At 38.6% G+C, this 21,241-nt stretch overlaps 1 protein-coding gene across 1 annotated transcript; it reads right to left on the bottom strand.

Moving 5' to 3' along the window:
- Window positions 1-627: 627 nt before the first annotated feature.
- Window positions 628-3,096, bottom strand: LOC125062064. The gene is made up of 2 exons (XM_047667668.1): window positions 2,987-3,096; window positions 628-1,779 (listed from the first exon to the last, which is right to left on the bottom strand). Exon 2 carries the CDS (start codon window positions 1,774-1,776, stop codon window positions 802-804), a length of 975 nt encoding a protein of 324 aa, XP_047523624.1. The 5' UTR covers window positions 1,777-1,779; window positions 2,987-3,096; the 3' UTR covers window positions 628-801.
- Between the last annotated feature and the right edge of the window lie 18,145 nt (window positions 3,097-21,241).

Raw genomic sequence — 21,241 nt, 5'->3', positions numbered from 1 at the left:
ATTGTTGGTTGTTCATTTCGCCAAATAAATAAATCCAAAAATATGTAAGTATATAAATTGACATTTGTGCCAAAAACTCGAACGTTTGACGCTTGGCGTCAACAACACGACAACACGCTGATCCAAATCGATTGGATATTACCGCGTGTGATCACATGGCGTGTTGTATATGTGCACCTGACCATATTAAATATATGGGGATTGATAAGTACTGACATGCGTCGGATGGCGTGGTGTAGCGTCGCGTTTTAGTAGTATGTTTCCGCCTTAACTTATTACTACTTAATTGTAACTATAACGTCAAGAAATTATTTCTACCAACTCAATGAATAAAATTATTACTAAATGTGCGACAGGCTAATTAAAACTTAAATTAGAATCTCGATTGAGTCCAACAAAAACGAAAGCTTTACAAAATCTTAAACCGTATAACAAAGTTTTGTAATATTAATCGTAACACAATTTTATACTTTTAACGGAACAAATCAATATAGATTACGCAATTAATCTGCTTAGCGGAAGCATGTTAATCGTTTTCATAATATTTTTGCGCAAATAACATTCCAATTTATCAATTAATTTGTTCATTCTTTAGGGAATGACTGGGCCGGTAAATGAAACTCTTTAGACTTCTTGTACAAACTTGTTTAATATGACCTTTCGCTAGTCGAGTACAAAGAGAAGTGATGGCGCACGTCGCCCCACCTTACAATTATTATAATGAAAGAATGCGCCTGATATAAACATTGCGCAATGTCGCAACATACTCCCGGCCGTTGAAACTCTTTCAACATTCTTCATTTAATCTTCTTGTACCGGCAACTTGCACAGCCGGACCAACGAACGTGTAATGCAGCCGCTGCTGGTTTTAATTTCTGCCACTCTGGCCACTCCATCTAAGCCATTTATCAGCCGCTGCACTCGACCCAACTTCCAGCAGAGAGGGGCAGTATTGTCCTCGGCTATCAGCACTAGGTCCCCAATATTAAGATTGGCAGAGTTCTCTCTCCATTTAGTGCGCTGTTGCAATTCCACCACATACTCCTTTTGCCATCGTCTCCAAAAGTGCTGTCTTAATTGCTCAATTCTCTGGTACCTTTGTAAGTGACTAAATTTGAATTCATCAAGACCTTTAGAAGGCAGTGAAGTTAATGGTCGACCAATAAGAAAGTGTCCTGGGGAAAGGGTAAGAAGGTCATCGGGAGAAGATGACAAGGGACACAAGGGACGGCTGTTTAGGATTGCTTCTACTTGTGCAAATAAAGTTGATATTTCCTCAAAAGTAAGATGACAGTTTCCCATAACACGCCGTATATGGTGCTTAGCAGATTTTACCCCACTTTCCCAAATACCACCGAAATGAGGAGTATATGCCGGAATGAAATGAAATTTAATTGATTGTTGACTTGCAAAGTCAAATAGAGAATCTTTATTTTGTTTGATAAATGAACCTAATTCTCGCGCTGCAGCTACAAAATTGGTACCGTTATCAGAAAATATTTCCGTTGGTCGTCCTCGACGAGCAATGAAACGACGAAGTGCCATTATATATGCTTCTTTAGTTAAGTCACTAACAGCTTCTAAATGTATACATTTGAAACGCAAGCAAATAAATATACACAAATAACATTTAATTAAGCGGCTTCCTCGTCCTTTGCGATTCAATATAAGAAATGGACCTGCGTAGTCAACTCCTACAGCTAAAAAAGGGTAATCTGGGGCAATCCGCTGTTCTGGAAGATTTCCCATTTTAGGTTGAAGAGTTTGCCCACGCATACGCCTGCAAATAACGCATCTATTAACTACCCGTTGAGCAAGACGACGCCCGTTAACTGGCCAGACAACCTCTCTCACAGCTGCAAGTAGCAATAAAGGACCAGCATGCATATGCTTTAAATGCTCTCGCTCAAAATATAATTGAGTAAGGCGGTTGGTACTATGTAATATGATTGGATGCTTTCTTTCATAAGAGTAATAATTTGATGCATCTAAACGCCCGCCAACGCGTATTATATTTCCATCAAGAAATGGAGATAAAGATAAAATTTTGCTTTTGCTATTCAACTGTTTACCCTTGATTAATAAATCATATTCAATTGGAAATGATTGCCTTTGAGCACACTCATATAACTTGTTCATGGCGTTACTCAATTCGCTAGTTGATAGTGCACCTAGACGTTTATTAGTTTTATTTTTTATATTAAATATGAATCGAAGCACATATGAAACTGTACTATGTAATCGAGTCAGTGAGGAGTACCTATTAAAATCAATAAAAGATTCATTTATTACAGCCGAATTAACCTTAATTTCAGGTAAACTATTTAAATCAAAAGATTTTAAAACAGGCCATTTAGCCTCGTCTTCATGCAAAAAACTAGGACCTAACCACCACAAGTTCATATTCAAAATATTCTTAGCTTGAATTCCCCTAGATATAAGATCAGCAGGATTAAATTCCGATGGCACGTATCGCCATGCTGAAGAAGAAGTTATTTCTTTTATTTCACTAATGCGGTTGGCTACAAATGTTTTCAATCTACCTATATCCCCTTTTATCCAGCATAATACAACACTGGAATCGCACCAATGTACTATACGCGTAGGTGTAAATCTAATTGACTCTAACACCGATTTTGTGAGTTTTCCGGCTAGTTGCGCCGCACATAATTCTAGCCTTGGGATAGTAGTAGGCTTTAGAGGAGCTACCTTTGATTTACTGCATAATAATCGAACAGTGACGAGATTGTGCTGCTAATTGTTCTCACATAAATACTTGCACCATAAGCAATTTGCGATGCGTCACTAAAAGAATGTAATTCTATGATCTGAGGTGAATTCCCCAATACTAATCTCGGAATATTCAATTGTTTTAAATACTTTAAATTATCTACAAAATTTATCCATTCATCTTTTATCTTCTGACTAACAGGCTCATCCCAGCCAATCTTTTGTTGCCATAGACGTTGCAACATTATCTTAGGAATAATAATAACTGGACTTAATACTCCTAACGGGTCAAATATTTTAAAAGCATTTGACATAATAAATCGTTTTGTGATTGGTTGTCCAGTTATATATATACTTTCTTTTACTGGTATATGAAAAGTGTCAGTAGAAGGAGTCCAACCTAAACCCAAAGTACTGGAGGATTCACTCAATATTAAATTATCTTGTTTGTTTATTTCAAATTTTGTAAAAATTGACGGAAAATTAGTTTTATATTTTCGTAAATTAAAACATCCTGACTTTAAAGCACATGAAACAGCCTTTTGTATATAAATCAATGTTTCTGGATCATCAGCTCCAGTCAACAAATCATCTACAAGAAAATCTCTTTGGATGATGACCTTTATGAGTTCATCGTCTTGCTCTTGGCCTATTTGCCATAAGCATCGTGTACTAAGGTAACTTGCACATGCTGTTCCATATGTCAGGGTATTTAAAGCTAATGTTTGTATAGGCTGATATTCATTCGGTCTCCAAAGTATCAGCTGAAATTTTTTGTCACCTTCTTTAACATTTACTTGCCTATACATTTTTTCTATATCAGCCGTAAGTAAGTATTTATGTTGCCTTGCTCGTACCAAAATAGAAAAAAGACTATCTTGTATGCTCGGTCCTACCTTTAATAGATCATTTAACGAATAACCAGTTGTAGTGGCTGCTGAACCGTCAAACACTACGCGCAACTTAGTAGACTCACTATCTGACCTGATCACTGCATGATGGCATAAATAATAATGTGGACCTTCATCAAATATCTTACCCTGACATAAAACTGACAGATGCCCTAATTCTTTATATTCATCAATGAATTTGGAATAGTCTATCTTTAATTGAGAATCACGCCTAAATCTTTTTTCTAAATTAAAAAATCGTTTTCTAGCTAAACCATAACTATTTCCTAAACAAGTTATAGCCCTTTTAAAAGGTAATTTTACATTGAACCTACCATCACTATCTCTAGTAGTGTTTTCTAAAAAATGCTGTTCACTTTCCCTATCATCGCAACTTTTCCTACATACTGAGTTATAGGGAAAGTCCTCTATCTCCCAAAACTTTATCAACAGATTATCCAATTTACTCTTTTGAGATGGTACTAAGCATTGATTGCACTGAATGGCTCTGCTAGACCTTGCTGAATAAATAGGACCACATATTAACCAACCTAAATGGGAATTTCTTAACTGTGGACCACAGTTGCCTAGCGAATATTGCCCATCGCTTATTATATCCCAGAATAAGTCTGCACCTATCAAGACGTCTACTGGAGCAGGTTGGTCAAACCTTGGATCAGCCAACTGCATGTTCCTAGGCAACTTAAATGTTATTTCTACTGGGCCTTTAGGTAATTGCCCTGTTAATTCTTTTAAAACATAGCAAGACAACATTGAACTGTAATTGCTGTTTAATGAATTTATTTGAATGTTACAAGTTTCAGTTACACTACTTGAACAGTTGCCAATGCCGATGACCTTTAGAGTGTCAACTTGATTAGGCTTTAATGACAATCTGTTCTGCAAAGATTTCGTTATAAAAGAAGCTTGACTTCCACAATCTAGAAGCGCGCGAACCTTGATCTTTTGCTGACCAAGTGGATCCGACACCTCAATAAAAGCAGTAGACAACAGTACGTGACATGTGTCTTCGTTAGCAAAATTTACAAAAATATTTGTTTGATCGCTGTCTCTTTTAAGAGAGCTTGATGTAGATGGGTTGGATGAACAATGCAGCATACTGTTGTGCTTTTCCGTACATCCAGCCACGCGACAAGGTCCCATACGACAATCATTTACGGAATGACCTTGCCTTAGACAAATCTGACATAGTTTATATTTTACTACGTCTTGTATTCGCTCATCTAAACCTTTGCCCTTGAAAGTAGGACAATCATATATTTTATGATTCTCATCACAAATTATACATAAAAATTTTGTATTTGATTGTTTATTTTTATTATTTTTATAACTAAAAAATGTTTTTATTTGATTTTCTTGTCCCTGTCCTTGTTTTAGAAATTGATTACTAGTGTTATAATTATTATTATAGTTAGAACGCACTTGAACATGAGGTATACCAACATTAATATCTGACTTTCTATTTCGATTTAAAGATTCTAATATATCAGCTCGATCTATTAAAAATTTGTAAAATTGTTCCAGATTGGGTACATCACCATCTAAACTACTGCGAACCTCTTCCCATTTCAATAAAGTGTTGTTATCCAATTTTGAAGATAACATAAACACTATTAATGTATCCCATGTATGCGTAGGTTGCCCTAAACTTGCCAAGGCACGCAAATCCTTTGTTACTTGATCTACCAGAAATCGCAAAGCACGCTCTGATTCTCGAGGAAGCTGCTTAGTATTAAATATTGAATTTAAGTGATGATTAATAAGAATACGTTTATTATTATAGCGGCTACACAATAAATCCCATGCGCTGACATAATTGTTAGCAGACACCTCGAAGTTAGAAATAACCCTAGCCGCGTCACCTTGTAAATAAGAAATTAAGTAATGAAATTTATTAATTGGTGGTATACGGTCATTGTTGTGAATTAAATTCTCAAATGTGTCCCTAAATTCTAACCAACGGAAATATGCACCGTCAAATTTATTAATTTGTATCTGTGGCAATTTTAATCCCAGGTCAGTACAAGAATTAGATTCATCAACGCAACATGAAACGTTATGCATTGAATTTCGCTTATGTTCACACTCAAATACCTTTGAAAACCTTTCAACTAAAGTTTTGGCGGTTGCAATGCTTATTATAATATCCTGTTCGATATTGTCACGCTCATCAATTTCGGTTGAAATGTTTTCAGGACTTAAAACTTCTATTTCACCTTGCAAATCGTCAACCCTAACCGACAAAGCTTCAAATTTAGCTAATTTTAATTTTAACTCGGTAAACTCTATATTATTTAATTCCAGCTTATCATTAATACCAGTTAAATAATTTTTAAATTTTGTTATCTGTCCCTTAGCAGACGACCTTTTTATAATTAATTCTTTTAATCTTAACTTTGCTTCTATAGACATGATAAACTAGAATCAAAATAATAACAAACACTTAAAATATTTAAATTAAACAAAATTGGCTCACTCTCCTCATTCGGTGGTACCTGTCACGCAATGCTTTAGTTGCTTACTCACGGCTCCCGGCCGGTGCAACGCAACTGCCGCGTCGACGCGACAAAAAAAATCTGAAAAAATCGGCAAATGCGCTTGAATCTAACTACCTAAACACGGAATTAGCTAGAGAGCAATTCGATACCTAATTAGTGTTTACAAAGTCTAAGACGAAATACTAAAAAAAATATAAATATATGATATAATATACATATATATGTAATATGCGAAAATATAGAAAATAATATTGTATATCTCCGTGTCTTTGGTATCTAATTAAATGTTATATAACGAAATCAAACGAAACAACAATAAAAATTACACCAATTTTTTCCTTAATGTAGGTCGTAGATGTAGGTACCACGTGCTATGAAAAATTAAATTTTTAACCAATTACTTAATCTCACTACTTTAAAAAAGGATTATCAATAAAATACTTATTTGCACAATTAATTGAATTAAGGACACAGTTTGGAACACAAAAAGAAAAGGACAAGGAACACTTAACTTTTGGTAAAATCTCTCGATGTGGCACTTTAGCTGTACTACTGCTCGATTGATTATTTCTTGATTAATCTTCTATTTCTTCTTTTTTCCCCTCATGGGCCACCATGTTCATTCTTTAGGGAATGACTGGGCCGGTAAATGAAACTCTTTAGACTTCTTGTACAAACTTGTTTAATATGACCTTTCGCTAGTCGAGTACAAAGAGAAGTGATGGCGCACGTCGCCCCACCTTACAATTATTATAATGAAAGAATGCGCCTGATATAAACATTGCGCAATGTCGCAACATAATTTGACCATATTACATATGCGGCATATCTTCGCACGGCTGGAGCTCGGGTTTTTAATTTTGATAATCATCATCAGCCTCTCTGTTTTTCTCCATTTCTGGATGTAGGTTTTTTCTCCATCTCTGCATCCACTGGGAGCCAACCGTCTTGACGATATCGTCAGTCCACTTAGTTGGAAGGCGGCCGCGCGGTCTTTTGTTTTGTCGATGGCTCCATTCAAGGAGACTCCGGGTTCATCCTGGTCTGCCACCACCGCCACTTTGATGTCGCGACAGACTTTACGATGACGTCTCTCACGCTGGTCTTTTCAAGAATGGCCTCATTTCGTAGACGATCGCGAAGGGAAATGCCTAGCATTGCGTGATCCATCGCCCACTGCGTGACTCTCAGGCTTCCCGTCGTGCGTTGTGTGAGCGGTATGGTTTCGGCTCCATAAGTATAACCAGGCAGGATGCACTGAAAACCATTATTTTGAGTGCTATAGAGATGGGTTATCATTATCTCTCCATTTGCTCCAAAAGCTGTCCGAGAAATACGTCTTTCGACTTCAGCTTGACACATGCCCACGGCACATCCATAAATATAGCGTTACAGGAGTCCGACGGCGGCAAGTACTTCACCTACCTGCTTTTTTACCTCCAACGTAAGCTCCAAGGTAACGCTTGTATACCCCTTTTAAATGTAATATATATATATAAAATTCTCGTGTCACAATGTTCGTTTCCATACTCCTCCGAAACGGCTCGACCGATTCTTATGAAATTTTTTATGCATATTCAGTGAGTCTAAGAATCGGCTACTATGTATCTTTCAAACCCCTAAGTGATAAGGGCTGTCCCAAAAAAAAAACAACCTTTAATTTTCACCCCTCTACGATCAACCCCTGTTTGTATTTGTTAATTTAAAACTTATGATTTGAACTCAGAGGATTATATAGAGAAAAATTCACAGGAAAACCTAAAAAGTTTTCGTTCCAGAAAATGTAACAGTCTCTGGGGTAGCATAGCAAAATGTTCCATGTTGGTATGTACTAAACAGGTAGGCTAAGTAAAATCATATTAAGAAGAAATAAAGTTCGCGGGGGCAGCTAGTATTAGTATATATTCGACGCATTTTAAACTGTGTCATCGGGCAATAAATATCACTGACATTAGGAATGTGCACGCAATGCAACCCGTTATTACTTAGCTACCTGCGCATGCACTCTGACTCCTGATTGGTCGTTACGAGTAAGGGTTGTTTTTTTCTATAAATATAAAAAACTTACGCTTCGTTACGCAATACGATGGAGAATTTATTATCTAACGTGGTTTTGAAGAAATTAAAAAAAACAAATCTATTAATACTTAACATAATTTAGCATATCGATCCCGTTATCCATATGCACCTCTACAATTCTTACACACATCACTACTCCTCTCGATAAGACCTGTAAGTGCGAGCGAGACAGACAGATTTCACTAAATTCATCTTTTTCAACACAGTGGTATAGGTCGGTTATCGAAAGCTGGCGGGTTCACAGTACTCACACTAATGCAATTTCACATACAGTATGTTTCAAAATATGATTTTTTTGCTTAGCTATATATTTTAGTCCACTCTGGTTTTAGTAAGGTTGGGTGGGTTGTAAATAAACAAAAATGAGTCAAATACATATAAATATTAGGTGCATACGAGGGTGGATCCAAAAGTGCTAAGCCAGACCAAGAACGTGAAAGAGTAGTTCGTGTAAATAATTTTAAATTTTTCGACATACGTTCCATTTATCCATGACTTTGTTGGTCGACAAAACGACCTTAGCCGTTTTCGGAGTAGGTGATCCAGATATTTTCCATTGTTTGGACTGTTGCTTTGATTCAGGAGTATGGCGGTGAACCCATTATTAAACTGTTTTTATTAAGATGCTTAAAATAATTAAAAACATTGTGCACCATTTCACGAGATTGCCCTGGTAATGTTTGAAAACAGATCAACATGTATAGTAAAGATCAACATAAACAGTAGCAAAAGCAAAACAATAACTGTCTCTTTTATACTCATAAGCTTGACCGAGCGCGAGAGAGACGGACAGTCTTTTCATGATGTATTTGTGATTGTATTTTAGTTTGACAGACTTTGACATCACGCCTCGCGCTTATTCACAGACACTACACAAGCACAAAGTGTAAATGTGTTGAAGCCGCCAGCTTTAAATAACCTACCTATAACACAATTTGACAAAGTGAATTTATGTTTTTTTTTTTTCATTAATGATTTCATTATTTAATTGCTAGCAGATAGTATTCCCATTAGGATACTTTATTATTCGAATGTTGTTTTTAAATACAACATGGCAAATTAAAATATTAATAAAATTAAACTTATAAACATAAACTAATTATAATAAAATAATATACATTGAAATAAATAACTAACCTTAACATATAATAACTAAAATATATTATTAAAAGGAATCCCTTTAGGCAAGGTTCCGAAGATACTGGCAGCGTTCCCCCTTTGAATAGCTAGATTGTGGGTAGGAACAAAAGGTACAAAAGAATCACAAAAAGTATCACCCTTACAGCAATTCACTAAAATCTATTCACTAGTAATTAGGGAATCACTTAATCAATCACTTTTAATTAGTTTTGTAACAAAAAAACACAAGATTATTTGGAACAAAAGCGATTCGTCGCAGACGTGGTGCGCTCGCCGTTGACGTTCGAAAACTACACGAAATTCAACATGGCCGCGCTGACCATCGACACGACGCTCCGCCAGACTGACAATAGTCAAATCTCGTTCCAATAATTCCAGTATTTCTTAACAGATGGCGCTAGGAATGCGCCGTCACGGCCGGACTGACTTTCGACCGTCCTCGGGCGCATCAGATCGCAGTTCAGTAACAGTGACACAATCAATTGGACCGGTGTCAGTTAATTTACCCGCTCGCCCAACCTGACAAGCTATGACTACTAGACGTAATGTTACTGTCATACAACTATGACTGTCTCAGAATAAAAAAAGCGTGTGTCCTTTCGACCACTCATGGACCGGACGGCACCTTTTTTTAATCAATTAACAAACATTACACTCTCTATTGGCATATCCTATCCTTAGGATCAATTTTTCACACAGTATCAATTTGGACCGGACGGGTGTGTCCTTTCGACCAGCAACTCGTGCATGGACCGGACGACACTGTCCCTTCGACCAATTAACACTTAAGATTGGACCGGATGAATGTGTCCCTTCGACCAGCCGCTATCAGCTGCGTGGCCCGGACGACATTATCCTTTCGACCAATGAACACTTACGGTTGGACCGGATGAATGTGTCCCTTCGACCAACCGCTATCAGCTGCATGGCCCGGACGACATTACCCTTTCGACCAACGAACACTTAAGGTTGGACCGGATGAATGTGTCCCTACGACCAGCCGCTATCAGCTGCATGGCCCGGACGACATTATCCTTTCGACCACCTTCACACACACCCCACGTTACTCAATGACTCTTCTCACTAATCGTGCCAACATAGTTAAGTAGACTTCAATGCTTACAGATTACACATACCTATAAGTTACGGACTGTCTTGCTCTGCGTGAATTCGGACCTCATGCTCAAAGATTTCGCGATCTGAAATGTTACTTAGGGTATCAGACTCCACTGTAAGCGTGTCTGATCCTGCAGACAGTGTATCGGAGCCTGCAGTCAATATATCACAAACATTCGCTCTGTCGAGGTGACCATTATCGAGTTCAACGTCTTTCGGCGCCGTCATGGCCTCCTCTTCAGTCATCAAACTAGTAGATATTTCTACTAACCCGTCAAGACCCTGAGGCACTGGACGCAAGCTCTCGTGCGCGTATTTGAAAGTACGATGTGAACCGGTTATGCTTTTCAACTATTGCGATTACTACATAAGGACCCCCTAAACTTCCTATCAGTCAAAATATATGACAATAACCCGAACACCGGAGCTTTTCACGCAACATATATACCTCAACAATCAGACCTTGGAACGTGTCTCAAAAATACAATATTACTAGGCACAGTGATTGATGAAAAGCATCGAAATCCGCTGCAGAATTGAACAAGCTCGGTACGCCTTAAAAAAGTACTTTGTGACAAGCGCCTAAATATACAGCTTAGAACTCGCATTGCGCGATGTTACGTCTTCTCTGTGCTGCTCTACGGCGTAGAATCTTGGACGCTGACAGAGATTAAGTCCAAAAAAAACTGGAAGCGTTTGACATCTGGGTTTATCGACGTATACTTAAAATATCTTGGACAGACCGCATACGAAACTGAGAAAACAGAGAATTGCTTATGACGGTTAAGAAAAGGAAATTTGAGTAAAAGAAAAAAATATTGTTTTACCTTTTTTGTATTCTCTTTTATAGTCTTAATGCATCTCGAGATTATTTGTTAATCTTAAACTATTTTATAAAGCTCGCTTAAAATAATTGTACGGTTTGTATACCTAGTAATATTACAGAAAGATAAATGTTATTTATATGTCGTCGGATGTATTTAGTGATTTATTTGAGTTTAGATATCATCATTTATGACTAATTAGTATGATTAAGTATTACTTATTTCTGTTAACAAGTTTTGTATTATTTTTAAAATTTTTTTTTTCAAAAGTGTCTCTTACGCTTTTGTTCAACATTAAATAATGTTGAAGTTTGTCTCTGTTATGTTAATTCACTCAGTCACTCAGGACATGTAATACCGTCTTCATTCATTTTGTTTAACTCTGTGAACATACGATGAGAATTATTCACCGAGACCTTTCAACACTTTTGTGATCAATCCTGTTGGTTTCATTTATTTAATAATATTGAATAGACCGAATGAACATTATTAGTCATTATTCTTTATCTATTTTGTGATTCTTTTTCTCTTAATAGGTGATCAGCCTTCTGTGCCTGACACACGCCGTCGATTTTTGGGTGTAAGGCATTCTGGTTTTCACATCATATTTCCCATCACCGTAAGTGCGAGGGTAATTCTTAAAAACCCAGCAATGACGATGAAGTCATGGCAATGTTGCAACATGTACAAAAGTTGTATATATGTAATTTGAACATTTTACTATAATTGTACCAAACTATGTAAATTTTTCTATATTTTTTTGAGAAGCTCTTATCGATAAAATAGCATTCCATCCAAGTAGAAAAAACTAAAATACAATTTTATCAATAATTACGAAAATAAAAATCTCTTTTGAGCCCGCCCTATGCTATAAATGGCAATTTCCTGTCGTCAGTGTAATTAATAATCCAGTATTATGATGTTGCGATGACATCGTCTATTATATTGTTATAATATCGTATCGTATTGGCACGTGGACGGAAATATTCCCTTGAGTTGGGGTTCTGTGGTTCTAGCTTCGGATCAGAGATGGCGATAGTAGCTTTATTTGTGCCTTATTAGAATTTATTACCTTTGTATTCATTATTTACAATATTTTGTAGTTTTCAGACATTTTAAGAAAAAGGACAGTCTAAATTTACCTTAAATGTAGAGAGCGAATTGTATTATATTTTAAAAGCACATTTGTCTGATAATATTATTATTATAGTGGCTCTAAACATTTCACCAAGTATCAAGAACAATAAATGTAAAAAATACCTTATCCTGCCTATTCAGTTTGTTTAAATTATATAATATATAAACTAGATATAATAACATTAACAAATTTAATCAACATCAATACTAAAAAGTAAAAAAAAGTATACGAAAATGCTTGTTTATAATATCCAAAGATGGCGCTATAAGTCGCATTCTAACGAATGATATTATATAGCAAAATATTAACTTAATAGATTATTACATTTTCTATGATATATTATTTCAAATCCCTGGTCTAAATACATTAAATAATTGAATGTTTCAAATGCTACTTAAGTCATTCTTTGTGCAACATCCATAGGAGCAATTTTTTACGAATATTTTATTTTTAATAACTGTATATAGATACTTGGTGACGTTTATACTGAAGAAAATTTCAAATAAAAGTAATAATTTTTCTGTTCAAAACTCTATTCTACCCAAGCTTTATAAATCGCCAAGAATCAACACAATACCGTCTAATGTTAAAATATATTGCCCACGTTTAACAATTCAAAGGATTTGTAGGTGATTGATTAACGTGTCGTATTGAAACAGTGATGTGTTCTGAGAAGAACATATCAGAATAGATACAGTCGTGTGTTCTGAAAAGAACAGTTTCATCGTGTCGTAAGACACGGTAATATGTCCTGAAAAGGACAGTTGTTAGACGTTTAGTCGAGATACGATAATTTGTCCTGAAAAGGACAGTTTTTAGCGTTATCGTAAGGCTACGATACCGAAGTGTTCTGAGAAGAACACGTTCGTACGCTTCGACGGCTGCGTGCAGAAAAAGGCCAACTTTTTGCCGCGCCGCGTTTTTATCGCTTTCTCTGGTACCTGCGCAACCAACCAGCGCTCCGCATCTTGGCACCACATGTCAATATTAGTTGTAAGTGTAGGATAATTTTTAAGTATAATTGTACACAGTTTTGTAAATAAATATCATTCACTATTCCATCTTCACCTCTTCTCTACAAGTAATTAGGGAGTTTTATTTTAACATCGACTAAGTAATTCTGAAGCACTCAAACTTGAAGCAACATCCCTAAAGTGGTGACCCCGAGAAGAACAACCCCGAGAAGTACAACTCCGAGAAGAACAACCCCGAGAAGAACAACCCCGAGAAGAACACCAAGAACATTGAAGATGGCGACAACAGAAAATTCCGGTGCAGAGCGTCAAACTTCATCAACACCGTCGAGCCAAGAAGTCTCCGGTATTTCACTGTCACTCCGTGTGCCACCACCTCATCCGCAACAGCCAACCATCGACACACTCATCGGTGAAATAAGAAGATTGTCTTTGGAAGTGGCTGAGCTACGAGCACAACCTCGCGACAATTACCGCAACAGTCGCTCTCGCCACCGTTTTCAATCACGCTCGCGGAACGCATCTCCACATCACAACGAAAACCGACGAGAGTCGCAGATGGAAGACCGAAGCCGAAAAAAATCTCCGATGCCGTACTGCTATTACCATCATCGCTACGGAATGGACGCGAAGAAATGCGCACCACCGTGCAGTTTCAAGCCCATTAAGCAGTCGGAAAACTAAAAGTAACGCTGGCCGCGGCGGGAGCTGGCGTTACCGAATCATCACACCGCCTTTTCGTTACCGACAGGGTAACGAAACTTACCTTTTTGGTCGACACAGGAGCCAATATCTCCGTGCTACCAAAGAAAAAAGGCTCACGCGAAAAACCACTGCCGTTTCAACTCTACGCCGCCAACAACACTGTAATTCCTACATACGGAGAGAAGTCACTAACACTCGATCTTAGCCTCCGAAGACCATACACATGGAAATTCGTCGTAGCAGATGTGTCCAAGCCAATCCTGGGAGCAGATTTCTTACAGTACCACCACCTCATTGTCGACGTAAAAAACCGACGATTGATCGACGGGAAAACACAGCTGGTAACTAACGCTCAACTCAGTACTGCAGGCATACCTACAGTTCGCAGTATAGACATTGGGAAAAATTACCACAGCATACTAGCAGATTTCCCAGGCACAACTAGACTCACTTCAATGAAGCTTAGTCCTAAACATTCCGTCGAACACTTCATTGAAACAAATGGACCGCCTCTTCACTGCAGGCCACGCCCCATTGCGCCGCATCGCTACGAAATGGTCAGGAAAGAATTTCAGAACATGATAAATCAAGGGTTATGCAGACCAAGCAAAAGCCCTTGGGCATCACCTCTTCACGTCGTGCCTAAGAAGAGTGGAGAGTTACGCGTGTGTGGCGATTACCGAAGGCTTAAAGCTATAACCAAGCCCGATCGGTATCCCATACCACGCATACGTGATTTCCATACCAACTCGCAGGGAAGAAAATTTTCTCCACACTTGATCTCAACCGCGCCTACCAACAACTGCCAGTCAGCGAGCAAGATGTGGAGAAAACAGCTATCATAACACCATTCGGCCTTTTCGAGTTCCCGCGCATGTGTCCTGGTCTAAAGAACGCCGGACAGACATTCCAACGCTTTATTCACGAAGTACTGCGCGAACTCGACTTCGTATTCCCTTTCGTTGATGATCTACTGATATCGTCAATCGACGAGGAAGAGCACCGAAAACATCTACGCGGTTCTATTACAGCGACTAGAAGAATACGGCATTACCATCAACCCATCAAAATGTGTTTTCGGCCAGCCAACTGTCAAATTCCTCGGTCATCAAGTCACGGCGGAAGGAATACAGCCACCCCAAGAGAAGGTACAGGCTATCACAGATTTCCCAAAGCCACAAACCGTAGAGGAACTGCGACGTTTTCTCGGTATGATCAACTTTTACCGCGAAAATATCAATGACGCCGCCTCCATACAAGCGCCGTTAAATACCTACCTGCACAACATCAAGAAGCGTGACAAAACTAAGATCGACTGGACCGCTGAATCGACGCAAGCTTATGAAGCATGTAAAGAGAGCATAAAAAACGCCGCTTTACTCGCTCATCCGTCTCACCATGCGACGCTTGCTATATTCAGCGACGCGAGCGATAAAACAGCTGGTGCCGCACTCAACCAGTTTATCAACGACTCGTGGCAACCACTCGGCTATTTCTCTAAGAAATTCAGCGACGCACAGACTCGATATAGTACCTACGATCGAGAGCTACTCGCCATCTACATGGCTGTCAAATATTTCCGAAAAATGTTCGAGGGACGAGAAATCATAATATACACGGACCACAAGCCGCTAACTTTCGCTTACACAAAATCAAATACAAACAGCGAATCACCGAGACGCACCCGACAGCTACTTTATATCAGCGAATTTACCACTGATATTCGACAGGTCAGTGGGTCTCAAAATGCAGCCGCAGACGCATTATCACGCATCGACGCAATCACGTGTCCATCGCCGATTGACTACAATCAACTTGCAATAGCTCAAGAGCGCGATAGCGATACAATTCAAGCACTCGGTTTACAGAGCAACTTATCTTTCAAGGAAGTAAACCTGCCCGCGTCAAACATCAAATTACTCTGCGAAACTTCGACCTCATACATACGTCCGTACCTACCTGAAGAATATCGACGTACCGCATTCGACGCAGTACATAACGTTAGCCACCCTGGAATAAAGACCACGAGGAAATTAATTACGCAACGCTACTTTTGGCCCTCAATGAACGCAGATGTCGGCAAGTGGGCAAAAGTATGCCTACAGTGTCAGCGCGCCAAAATACAACGCCACACAACAAGTCCATTATCAATTTTTTCACCAACCGAACGATTCGAACACGTGCGCATCGATATCGTTGGTCCGCTACCTACCGCGGCCACCGGTCATCGATACCTCGTGACAATGATCGACAGAGCGACGAGATGGCCCGAAGCATACCCATTATGCGAAATAACAGCCGAAGACGTAGCCAAAGCATTATACGAAGGTTGGATTTCCCGTTTCGGTTGCCCTGCTACAATTACAACGGACCAAGGACGCCAATTCGAAAGCAGAGTATTTGCATCTCTTTCTCGCTTACTCGGAATTGAGAAAACGCGTACAACATCATACCATGCACAGTGTAACGGTATCATCGAAAGATGGCACCGTGTCCTTAAGGCCGCATTGAAGGCAAGACTACAGACCGCAAGAAGCTGGATTAACGAGCTACCAACCGTCTTACTCGGATTACGCACCGCTATGCGAAGTGACACCGGCGTAAGCGCCGCCCAACTTACCTACGGATGCAACATACGCTTACCCGATGATTTCTTATCAACGACCGGCGATAACGTCATTATGGATTCTGCCTACATCGATCAGCTGCGCGACGCAATACGTAACTTGCAACCAATGCCTAACCAACCACACAGCAACACAAAACCTATATTCATACACCGCGACCTGCAAACATGTGAATACGTATTCGTACGCATAGACGCCGTAAAGAAGCCATTACAAGCACCCTACGACGGACCCTATCGCGTGCTGAAACGAGACAGCAAGATATTCACGCTGCAGTTACCGAACCGCGAAACCAATATCTCTATTGACAGACTCAAACCCGCCTACACAATCGCCGAGCCAGATGTGCCCACTGATACAATACCGAGTACCTGCAACAAGCAAATCACATCAAGTGCGAACGAAACACATGAACCATTAAATAGCCTGAAACATCAAAACGACAACAACCTGAAACATCAAAACGATAACAAACAATGTACTCGCCGCGTCGTCAACCTGTCAACATCGTATTACGCAGCTCCTGTGTTTTTTAATTTAATTATATGGTCGTATACGCGCGATTGTAGTGAAAAGTGTATGTGATTTGGAGAAAACTTTTAACTTGTGCTAGAACTATTGGAAACATAGCTATTTGTTTGCACTTTTAAATTACTAATTTTTAGAGTGTTACAACTCTAAAAATTAGTAATTTAAAAGTGCTATAAAAGACCTACCCTCAAAAAACAAAGAAAAAAAAAAAATATATATATTGACATTAAAAAGTCCCAACATGTCTCAATGTTTTAAGTGTCTTGCTAAAATGGACGAGAAAAATGTCAAAGTAACTTGCAAAGGGTGTTGCCGACTCATTTGTAACAAATGCAACGGTCTTTCTGCGACCGAACTGCGTGTCTTTGGACTTCAGACGCACAAACTATCGTATCTTTGTAATGACTGTGAGACCGGTTTAAGACAAGTTCCAGAGTTGCGTAGATTGGTTACTGAGCTCCAACAAGAGTTCGAGGTTCGGAAGACCACTCAACCGTCCATTGTCAACTTGGATACTGTTATAAATGAAATAGAGGAGAGAAAGAAGCGCAGTTGCAATGTTATTGTGTTTGGTATACCGGAATTAAAATCATGTTCTTCAGAGGAAAGAAAGGATTACGACAAAGCTACGCCTTCAATCCAATACCAATCCCTGACCCCAAGATAGTGCATGTGTTTCGCTTAGGTAAACCGGCAGTCGTTAACCCCTCACAGCCACGTCCGATAAAAGTCGTCTTCGAGAATAAACGCGCCGCTACCGATATTTTAAAAAACAAGAGTAAAATTGGTAAACCCGTTAGAGTTTATTCAGATATGACCCCGTACCAAAGAGATCAGCTAAAAGGTCTGCGAGACGAACTTGCCCTAAGGATCGAAAAGGGTGAAAAAGATCTCACTATAAAATATGTTAACAACATACCAAAAATTACAACAATTACAAAAAACTAGCTTTACCTCATATAACCGAACTTAATATTTTATACACTAACTTAGCATCCATAACGGCAAAATTCGATCTTTTTCTTATTGAAGTTCAAACGCACAAACCTTCTTTGATAATGATAACTGAAACTCATTTACACAGTAAATTGACTGATAGTCTAATTAATATACCTCATTATACCCTATATAGACTAGATAGAGCGAATAGACCCGGAGGTGGAGTTCTGATATATGCCGCATATGAAACGAATAACATAAAGATTTATACCAAAGTAAATAAAAACTACCATGATCCACGTGTTGAGGCTCTATGGCTAGATGTCGAATATAAAGGAATAAAAATTCTGTTAGCTTGTGTGTACCGCCCTCCATCCTGCACTATGCAAGAATCCGACCAAGTCCTTTTTGATACAATCGATAAAGCGTCCTTTGAGAACACGGTACTTATAATAGGTGATTTCAATTTACCACACAAAATGGCCTCTTAACCAAGTAAAAAAACTAGACAAAGTAAGTGAATCTTTCTTTAATATGTTCTCTAACAGCAATTTAAATCAATTCGTAAACCAAATCACAAGAAAAAGAAACGACGAAGAGTCAACGTTAGACCTTGTACTTTGCAATGACGATACTCTTATAAGTGAGGTACGTTATTATCCTCCAGTTGGAAGAAGTGACCATTTGGTACTCACGGTCTCTCTACAAATTATTGGTACTGAAGTTAAGTCTAAAAAAGAGACCCAATATGATTTCTATAAAGCTGATTATATTAGTATAAATAACCAACTTGATTCATTGATTATTCAAGGGTGCTCATCAGATGATCTGTGGATCACCTTTAAAGATCAAATCCAACACGCAATTAAAAAATCTATACCTCTTAAAACTAAAAGCAAGAATAAAAACCTACAAAAGCCGTGGATAAATCACGAAATATTACATCTAACTAAGAAGAAAAAAGAACTATGGCGTTTATACAGAATAGCCAGGACTGATAGCATGTACAAAAGATACAGATATATAAATAATTTGATAATTAAACTTACAAGAAAACGACGAAGTGAATTTGAATCGAATGTCATTGATACCTCCTCAAAATCTTTTTATGCATACATTAGAAAACAATTCAGCTCTAAAACAGGAATTCCATCGGTTTTAAAAAATGAGGTAGATGAACTTGTTGTTGAGCCATCAATGATAGCGGAAATGTTTGCTGATAACTTTGAGTTAAATTACTCCCCAGAACCTGATGGACCAATACCGAACATCAAACTTTCCAGGACTGAAGCTTCCTTTGATGCTTTCTCGATTACGAGTGAAATGGTTTTAAAATCCCTAGATAAATTTGACGACACAACAGCGTCAGGACCAGACGGCATTCCATCCATACTATTAAAAAAATGTGGCAAATCACTCGCAGATAACATAGCCAAAATTATGAATGCATCGCTAAACACAGGCCTTGTACCGTCCGATTGGAAATCTGCTGTTGTTGTGCCAATATTTAAGAAAGGTAACAAATTATCAGCCTCCAACTATCGACCTATAAGTCTTACGTGTATATTATCCAAATGTATGGAGAAGATTATAGCTGAGAAATTAAGGAAATTCCTTTTCGATAAAAATATAATACCCTGCGAACAGCATGGATTTGTACCAGGACGATCTGTCGCAACTAACCTTCTCATATGCCTGAATCAATGGATAAGAAGTTTCGACCGGGGTGATCCTATAGATATAATCTACCTAGATTTTGAAAAAGCTTTTGACCGTGTCCCAGTTCGCCGACTTTTATGCAAGTTAGAGCACTTAGGGATCCGAGGAAAAATATTAGCTTGGATTACGAATTACCTTACGGAAAGATGTTTTCGAGTTCGCATTGGAGATGTACTGTCCTTGCCTCGACAAGTACTAAGTGGCGTTCCTCAAGGATCAGTACTTGGCCCTTTACTTTTTATTCTTTTCATGACCGATCTGAAGAACTCAATACAGATTTCACGTTCGATCTTTGCCGACGACATAAAATTTTTTGGAAATCCACTCTCCCAATCTCAAGCAATACAGGGTGGTTTGGATGATATTTTTGATTGGACCAAGCAGTGGCTGCTGTCACTAAATGTTAATAAGTGCACAATATTGCACTTGACCTTACTGATTTAGGAAGTAGGAGATTACGAGGAAATCTCATTGAAACCTATAAAATCCTCACTGGCCACTATAATGTTCCAGGAATTGAGAAGCTCTTCATTTTAAGTGAAAATACGCATTTGAGGGGTAGTTCTTTAAAACTTAAGACCACTCAACTCACTCTTCTCCCAAACCGTGTAGTGGCCGACTGGAATAGGCTTCCGGAAAGTGTGATCAGTGCACCATCTGTAAACACCTTTAAAAATAGACTGGATAAGTTCCTCCAAATCCCATAATACACGCGCATCAGCTTATTAAAAGCTGCCAGTGTGTTAATTAAATAATAATAATAATAATAAACCTGAAACATCAAAATGACAACGACCTGAAACAACAAGACATTGGGAACAACTCAATACCTACAAAGACAACTCGCCGAGGCCGCGTTATACGCCTGCCGGTACGCTTCGCTAGAGGGGGAATCCTGTAGGTGATTGATTAACGTGTCGTATTGAAACAGTGATGTGTTCTGAGAAGAACATATCAGAATAGATACGGTCGTGTGTTCTGAAAAGAACAGTTTCATCGTGTCGTAAGACACGGTAATATGTCCTGACAAGGACAGTTGTTAAACGTTTTCGTCGTGAAACAAGAATAATATGTCCTGAAAAGGACAGTTGTTAGACGTTTAGTCGAGATACGATAATTTGTCCTGAAAAGGACAGTTTTTAGCGTTATCGTAAGGCTACGAAACCGAAGTGTTCTGAGAAGAACACGTTCGTACGCTTCGACGGCTGCGTGCAGAAAAAGGCCAACTCCAACCGTTGCTATTTCTACACACTCCCTCTAGAGGGGTGTGTTTAAGCCCGCTCGGGGCTATGCCCCCTTCGGGTGGTGTG

Source organism: Pieris napi, chromosome W (assembly GCF_905475465.1).
Source record: "Pieris napi chromosome W, ilPieNapi1.2, whole genome shotgun sequence".
Classification (NCBI taxonomy): Eukaryota; Metazoa; Arthropoda; class Insecta; order Lepidoptera; family Pieridae; genus Pieris; species Pieris napi.
The sequence above is the reverse complement of the archived record's forward strand: the minus strand, read 5'-3'. Positions and strand labels throughout refer to the sequence as shown.

Bases quoted from the DNA above. Each gene is read 5' to 3' on its own strand.
- LOC125062064 (XM_047667668.1), bottom strand. From the start codon at position 1,776: ATGCGTGGGCAAACTCTTCAACCTAAAATGGGAAATCTTCCAGAACAG.